Source organism: Elephantulus edwardii, unplaced genomic scaffold (assembly GCF_000299155.1).
Source record: "Elephantulus edwardii isolate Elephantulus edwardi_28Jun2011 unplaced genomic scaffold, EleEdw1.0 scaffold00088, whole genome shotgun sequence".
In the NCBI taxonomy this organism is placed as follows: domain Eukaryota; kingdom Metazoa; phylum Chordata; class Mammalia; order Macroscelidea; family Macroscelididae; genus Elephantulus; species Elephantulus edwardii.
In genome coordinates this window covers 1,213,761-1,222,498 of record NW_006399838.1, presented here as the reverse complement: position 1 = coordinate 1,222,498, position 8,738 = coordinate 1,213,761, and the positions used below count along the sequence as shown (strand labels likewise).

General features: G+C 35.3%; 1 protein-coding gene across 1 annotated transcript in view; it reads left to right on the top strand.

Moving 5' to 3' along the window:
• Positions 1-8,738, top strand: part of NAALADL2 (N-acetylated alpha-linked acidic dipeptidase-like 2) — a 1,157,216-nt gene that overhangs the window by 945,663 nt on the left and 202,815 nt on the right. The window contains exon 11 of the mRNA XM_006890336.1: positions 6,967-7,062. Coding sequence (XP_006890398.1) covers positions 6,967-7,062 — 96 coding nt within the window. The remainder of the gene's footprint in view (positions 1-6,966; positions 7,063-8,738) is intronic.

The window sequence follows — 8,738 nt, the reverse complement described above, 5'->3', positions numbered from 1 at the left end:
ACACATACACATTCATACACACACACACACAACACATACCATTTACTATAACAAATACTACTAGCCATGGTGGTCAAGACAGCATGGTACTGGGACAGTGACAGACATAGAAAAATGGGATAAAATTTAGAATCCAGAAATCAGCTCATCTACTCATGATCAACTGATTTTTGACACGGAGATGAAATCAGTTAAATGGGAAAATGACAGCATCTTTAACAAATGATGTTGACAAAATTGGAAAACTATATAGTAAACTCAAAGAAGACCCATACCTCACATTACACACACCCTCAAAGTGCATCAAGGGCGAAAGAGTAAAACTAAGGACTATAAACTTTGTCAGAGAAAAGCTTGAAATAACTTTAGAAGCCCTAATTTACAAAATGAACAGTTTTTCAAATATTCTGAAAAATCTATAACTAGGAGAGAATAAAATAGTGAAGGGGATCATTTAAGAATCAAATCCCTATGCATATACAAAAACTTCACCAGCAGGGTAAAAAGGAAAGCCACAGACTGGGAAAACATTTGTTGATGTCATATCTGATAAGGAACTCATATCTAAAAATTTATAGAATAGTTCAGCACCTCAACAGGATAAAGGTAAAGACCCCAATTGCAAAATGGGCACAGGATATGAGAAGATACTTCATCCAGGAAGACATTCAGATATTGTGCAAGCACATGAAGTTTCAAAATCCTTGTAAGAGAGATGCAAATCAAAACAACTGTGAAATATCACTACCCTAGAAACAATAGCAAAGTTTAACAGAGTAGCAAACAACAAATGCTGGCAAGGTTGTGAATAAATTGGAAAATTTATTCACTGTTGGTGAGAGTGTAAAATGGTGTAACCACTATGGAAGGCTGTATGATGCATTCTCAAAAAGTTGGAAATAACAATGCCATTTGAACCAGCAATTCCACTACCAGGAATATATTCTTAAAAAAACCGTCGCTGTCACTCAGATATGTGCACAGACATGTTTATTTCTGTATTGTTCACAATAGTGAAGAGATGGAAGCAACCCAAGTGCCCATGAACAAATGAATGAATAGAGAGGCTGTGATATATTCACATAATAGAATACTATGTAGCTCTGAATAGCAAGGAATTCATATTATACACTGTGGGTGACCCTGGAAGAAAAACGCAAAGTGAAATACCTCAATCACAAAAGGACATATACTGCATGACACCGCTGCTATAAAACAGGACTGATACGTGGTGGGGAGAAACTGAGAAAATAGGGCGTGCGTAAAGAACACTGCTGTGGGACCAAAGAAGGAAACGTGTTTAAAAGGAACACATGAGCAGGCATTGTTTGCATGCCAACAGTCCAGAAGAAGAGGTGATAGCAAAGTAGACTGGATAGGAGGAGGGAGGAAATTATGCAACTATGAATGTTTTTTTCTTTAATGAACTAGGCAGGTAGGGAGGAAAAAAAGCAATAATTAAGAAATAGAATCCAAGTTTTCTGTAGATTTTTGTTAAAATTACAATAAAAATTATTAAAAATATAAAATCTCTTTTCTAATAAAAAAGTTTCATGTTTTGGCCTCCTAACAGCTACTTTGGATTTTGTTAAATCATTTTGACTTTGTGTTCTACTTTTGTGCGTTTGGGTGGAAATGAGATTTCTAATATCTCTTCTGGTATAAAAATAGAAAGCTAAATCAATATGAACAGAACTATAAAAGTGACTTTGATGTTTTCAATAAGATTAATACTATGTACTTTCCTAGAGCTCAAAAAGTAATTGATATACAAAACATGCATTTAAGAAGCTGCATGCTGGTAACGCCCCACATTTGATCCTTGGATCCTATACTTGTGTTGTTCTTCACATTTTCTCAGTTCTGTTTGACTTTGAAAAAAAATATTGTAGTAATTACATTTTACCCCTTTTTACCCCAAAGCATGTTATTTTTCTAAAACATGAATATCAGTGCCATTCAAAAATTAAAAGTATTTTGGTACCAGCAGTCAGGAAATCAAAAAGCGTATCGCGATGGGAAAGTCTGCTGTTAGGGACCTCTCAAAGGTACTCAGGAGCAACAGTGTCTCTCTGGAGACTAAAGTGCGCCTGATACAGGTCATGGTATTTGCAATCCCTTGTTATGCATCAGAGAGTTGGACAATGACTAGGGAGGACAGAAGGAGAGTGGATGCTTTTGAGCTGTGGTGCTGGAGAAGGGTACTGAATGTACCATGGACTGCCAGGAAAACAAACAGATTCATCTTGGAGAGGATTAAACCAAGCTACTCCTTGGAGGCAAGGATTCTGGGCCTTCGTCTGACATACTTTCGACATGTTGCCAGGAGGGACGGGTCCTTGGAGAGGGACATCATGCTTGGGAGGGTGGAGGGACAGCGCAGGAGGGGAAGACCCTCTATGAGGTGGATTGATTCGGTGACTGGGGTAATCCGGATGGGTGTGTCAGAGGTGGTGCAGTTGGCACAGGATAGAGCAGGGTTTAGGGCTGTTGTGCATAGGGTCGCTATGAGTCGGAAACGACTCGACGGCACATAACAACAACATATGGTATTTAATTATTGATACACATTGCAGTCTGATTGCAGAAAAGAGATTATTACAGATAGGTTTTTTTTTTGTTTAGTCTAAGCAGAAACTGATTCTGTTATTTAAACGTTGCATAGATTTTAATCTGTTTATTAGACAGACTAAGGCTTTGTTTGGAAAGGATGTCTGGCAGAGTATTCCATACAGAGGTGTGCTGTGAAGCCAAAAGCAGTGCCTTCCTTTGTGTTCAAATCTACTGTTGTTCCATGGTGAACAACTTCCTTCATTGAAAGTTATAGCCTCCTGAAAACTCACTAGTATATCAGCTGTTAATTTTTCCAACTTTCCCTTGCATTTTAAAAAACCTATACTTGTCATCTTCATTCATTCTTTCACATTCAAAGTAATATCTATTTCAATGTCATTTGAAGCAATAAACCCAATTCTGACTCTTTAGCTCGTTTTTGCTAATCACCTACTTTTTTTTAATCACCTACTTTTTGATATGCTCAATGTAATATTTATTTCTAGGGATAAGATGGCACATTGTAATTGGTGTCTCATCTTCTCATTATAAACACTTCTTCACTCACTGTGTTCTGTCTCCTGTTCGCAGAATTTCACAGAAGCTTTCTGACAAAAGCCAGGGCTCTTTGAGATGCTGTGCGCTGGAGATAATTGCATCTTCATCTTAACTGTATTTCTTTGTTTCCTCTGTCATATTTATCATCCTTTCTAGAACATTCTCTACATTTATGACTTCATAAATTACCATTCATATGAATCTCTGTATACATCTTCAATAATTTGATCTGTAACATCTTTATGTGTGTTGTGTCTTCACTTAAGAAGTTGATCTTGAATTCCCCACCAACATAGTCACTGACTTCCTGAGTGACTTCATGTGCAAGTCCCACAAGGTCCTTTACACATTCATATGTAATTAATTTTCTGTTGTAAACCTTATTCTATTCCTTTGCTATGCCAATGATATTTTAAATCACATATATTATTTGATTTTTTTATTTTAAAACATTTTCAGTCAACTTTGACTCATTACATTTCTAAATAGTACATTATTGTGGTTTTGATAAGGGTCACACATTCTTCTTTTAACATAAAACTAGATATATACTGAATGTTCAATGAAGTATCAGGAAAAAAGAATGAGGGAGAAGGAGAATCACACTGATGGTTAAGGTGCATATGAATATTTTTAAATTAATATGCTCTGCTACTGAATAGTTGAATATAACAATGAATAATTGTATTGAATATTGAATAGTTCAGTAAAAACCTCAATAATTATAATACTAAATTTTCATTCTTAGGAGATCAGCCAATTGGAGGCTTACTAATATTTTACCTTTGCACTAATTATGAAATAAGGTTTGCTGAGTTAACTAATTTCTTTTCAGAAAGTTTATTTAAGCTGTGTTTGAGATAAACTTTATTAAGAACTTCAAGATTTAATAAAATTAATGACAAAAATAATGAGGTAACTTCACTGAAGTATTATCAAAGTTACCTATATTTGGGAAAAGACACATATTTAAATTCCAACACTATTTTTGGCTCTTTCATTCAGTCATGGATGAAATTTTGGATTGTCCTACCATAATCAGATCTTCTGTGTAGTATCACTGATGAGGCTATATTATCCTCACCACTGTCCAATAATAATAATGCTGTTTATTGTTTTCAGGAAAATCACCAGTGTCCTTGGCATGGCACCTAGTATATGCTAGGCATTACGGAATTCCAAGAATCCCTGAGAAACACTTTATCTTAGATTAAAAAACATTTGAGTTAAGATGGTATAATTATTGGAAATAAAATTTTAGCCTTATATATTGACCGCTATAAAGACCTTCAGAAAATCTTGTTGATTTAGGGGAATTATGGTGACCAGAAGCTGTGCCACAGTCCTGAAGGCACATGGTTCAAGGCCACCAGTTACTTGACTGGAGAAGAATGGGCAATCTCTTCCCGTACAATTAAAATTGCCTCTGAAAACCTGCTGGAAGTTCAGCTAAGGGTTAATTCTAACTTTACAGTACACAACAACAACAATAACAAAAAGGTCTGTTTAGTTTTGTTAGATATTCTCAAGTTGACTACTGTTTATAGCGACCATATAAGTAACAGATCTGCACCCTCCCTTACCTGTGCCGTCTCACAGTCCCTGGTATGCCCATCCATTGTTACAGTCTCTCTGTCAGTTCGTCTTATTGAGGTTCTGCCTCTTTAACCAATTATGTGAGATGAAGTTTCAACATCTTTGCCTGTAAGGAACACCCGGCGTGCCCTTCCTCCAATATACACTCGTTCTTTGATGGTCCATTGCATATTCAGTACTCTTCTGCAACACCACAATTCACAGCCATAAATTCTTCTGTCATCCTTATTCATTTTCCAGCATCCAAGTACATTAGAAGTAATTGAAAAGACCATTACTTGAATCAGGGGCATCATAGTCTTTAAGATCTTTGCTCATTATTAACATTTTGGAAATGCTGCAGTTTTTCCCAATCCAACATGCCACCTTTTACTTTTTGGACTGCTATTACCATGGATTTTGATTACAGTTCAATAAGATGAAATAGTTGACAATGAGTCGTTTTTTCCTTCTATCATGAATACTACTTGGTGAAGAATTTTTGACATTGGGATATCGTTCGTACTGAATGCCGTAGTCTTTGATCTTCCTCAGCAGGTGCTTCTGGTTCTCGTCTCGTCCAGCAAGCAGGGTTGTGCCATCTGCGTAATGTAGGTTCTTGATGAAGATGATGTTGTGGATGTGTACTGTTGAATTGGAACCATCTTATAGCTGAACCTTGAGCGGGTTTTCAGAGGCAATTCTACTTGCACAGGAAGAGATGGCCCATCTTTCTCCCATAGGACAGCTGGTGTATTTGAACTGTGTGCCTTTGGGATTTTAGTGCAGCTCCTTACCATTAGACCAGGTTGTTGATGAGTCTGCCTCAAATCTTCTTGTTGCAATCGTCTTCATATAGTCCAACTTTCTGAATTATTTGCTCAGTGTATACATTTGAGTAAGTATATAAGTATACAACCATGATATACATATTTATTGATTTTAAATATCTTAATTGGGTCTTAGTAAGGCTCAAAATCAAAAATGCTTATAGAATTTTATGGTTTGTCTGATTTTATGTCTTGTGTTAAGCAGTAAAGTGCTGATTAGGATTGGCAGTATTTCTAGAATAGTAATTTTAGATTGGTGAGCATGTTGATGAGTAAAGAAACATAAAACAATTTTTAGAAATAAGTTAGCTAGATAAGATCTTAGACTCATTCATTGGTTTATTATCAAAACATAGATGCATGCTAAAGCAAGCAACGAGATTTACCTGATCTTTTTATTATTTAACATAACAATTAAAGATATTATGTTCCCCAGAATTGTTAACAATGGGAAGTAGAAAACAGAATATTGCAGAAATATCAACCTGAAACTATTAGTTGAAGTCAGAAGAGCAAACAAAATCACTTAAGATTCTAGACGAGAGTATGAAAATGATGGGTTTTTTCCCCACTTGTGATGTTTTGGCTTCAGAGCTCCTGCCAGAAGAGCAGACAGACAGTCCCTGAAGCACGGGGACATAAGATGCCCCTTGCAGGCACGAGTGACAAAGCTCCATCTCACACACTTTGGGTGTGTTTCTAGGAGAGGCTCTTGGTAGAGCGAGGAAACCTCCTTAGAAAGGTACGGTCAGTGAATGAGGGGAAACCCCGGATGAGACAGATTGGCACAGGACTGCAGCAGTGATAATAAGATAATACGCTGAAGAGATGATAAAGCCAGCACAGGCCAGGACAGGGTAGAGATCTCCTGTTTATAAGGTTACTATGAGTTGTAATTGACTAGACAACATGTAACAGCAAAAACAAGACAACAACTATGTGATACTGAAATGTCTCAAGCCTAATTTAAATTTAAACTTGTTTTAATGTTTAAGAAAAACCCTGTTTTTAGGAATTGACCCTCAGAAATTATGATTTTTAAGTATACTTATTTGTAAATACCTATAAAGTTACGGGTTATAGAATTCTATAGGAGGGAGCTCTGGGGGATAAGTGGTGAGGAATTGTGCTGCCAACAACAGGGCGTGAGGTTCGAATCCACCAGATGCTCCATCGTAGAACGATGGACAATCTACACCTATGCGATTTACTGCCTCTGAAAACTGGAAGATCAGCTTTGAGTTGATTCTAAATTGATAGTACATAACAACTCCTATATTCATTTACTAAAATTTGTAATGAGTTAATTAACTCAAAAGAATGAAGTACAACAGTTAACAAAACCCTTAAAGCCATTTAAAGTTCTTAGAATCTCTAAAGAAAATCCAATAAGCACTTGAAAACCAAAATCAATAGAGTGTTAAGATGTTTCTTTTCTGATTTGCTACAGGGTCCAAGCTTTCTCTCAGAGGCCTTTTTTCCTAACCATGCAACCAAAATTGAAGAAATAGACCCTTCTTTCAACCTTCATGAAACCATTACAAAGGTAGGAGAAATGAAATGCATTCATGAGCTAGATAGAAGAGTGTTCTTTTTTAAAAGGTGGATGGGGGAAAAATATCAATCAAAAGAAATGTATATATTTTGTCTAAAGATTTTATTAATTACATTTTATGAAACTAAGAAGCAAAGATAAGAAATATATTTGAGATTAAACATACTGATGATTTGCTCCCCCAAAAGAATATTTAATTACAAATGAGAGTTTTCTGTGTGTGTCCTCAATTTGAGAACATATTCTTGACGTGGTATCAAGTGTATCTATTCAGTTTACATAAAGGACATAATAAATCAGATGTTCAGATTTCTGCATTTACAAAGTTTTATTCCAAAATGTAAAATGTTGTTCTTCTGTGTACTCGTAAGCTGAGTTTATGGTAAGGAAAGGTTTCCGTGGAGCAGCTGTTTGTGTAGGGCTTGTTGGTTCCCCATGCCCTGCCCGTCCCTCCCTTCTCCCCAGCATCTTCAGAGTAGAGAGCTTTCTAATATGGTGACAGTGGACTTGTAAATTACATGTCATGTTCTTACATCACATTAAATTTCCATATTTACTAATTATCCATTTAACAGACCTTTTGTTGATAGAATCTGCATTTTTTTTGGTTTAATTTTGTCTTGTTTCTTAATTCAAATATTCCAGATATTTAGATTTATGTTTTAATTTTTGTTTATTTAAAGTAAAACATGAGATCTTAGGGAAATGGAATAAAATATTTTCTCAATTTTTTTACACTTTTGCTATGAATCAGGAAGATGAATTTTTTTTATTTGATGTGTTATTATAAGTTTATAAAGAACTTGGATTTCTATTCATTCATTGTTGGACAATTTCCTCCCTGTCCCATCCCCCCCCAGTTCACTTAAAAAAAAAAAGAAATCATTCACTGTTGCACAATCTCCTCCTCTCTCCACCCCTCAGTCTTCTTTGCAATGCACCTCTTATTCTGGACTGTTGTCATACAAATAATGCATAATTATATATTCCTTTTAGATACATGCATTCTCATGTTTATTTTTTATCTTTTTTTTTTTTTTGCACACCCATGTTTGTTACTGTGTTATTCACAATAGCAAAGAGGTGGAATCAACCCAAGTGCCCATCAACAAATGAATGGATAGAAAAATTATGGTATATTTACACAATGGAATACGATACAACACTGAAAAACAAGGAATTCATGAAATATTATGCAACATAGGTAACCCTGGAGGACATTATGCTGAGTGAAATATCTCAGTCACAAAAGGAACAATATTGCATAACACCACTGTTGTAAAACTGGACTGACATGGGGAGTTGAGGGAAAACTAAGAAAAAGGGATAAATAATGATTTTCACCTTTTGATACATACATTTACCTGCTTTGCTTTCTCAAATAGCTATCATCCTATAGCAATCACTGTTACTTTCTTGTTGCATCTAATTGAAACTTCTCTGCCTTTAATGTCTATTTTCAGAAACTTTTTTTTTCATTTCTTCTTTTTTGAGGGTTTCCCTCTCTTTTTTTAATTAATTTTAATGAATGTTTACAGAAAATTAGGTTTCCCAGTCATTAACTGTACATTTTTTCATTTCTTTTTTTTTTTTAAATTTAGGTTGTTTATTTTTAATTTCAATGAACATCTACAGAGATTTTGGAATTCCATTCATTCATTGTTGCA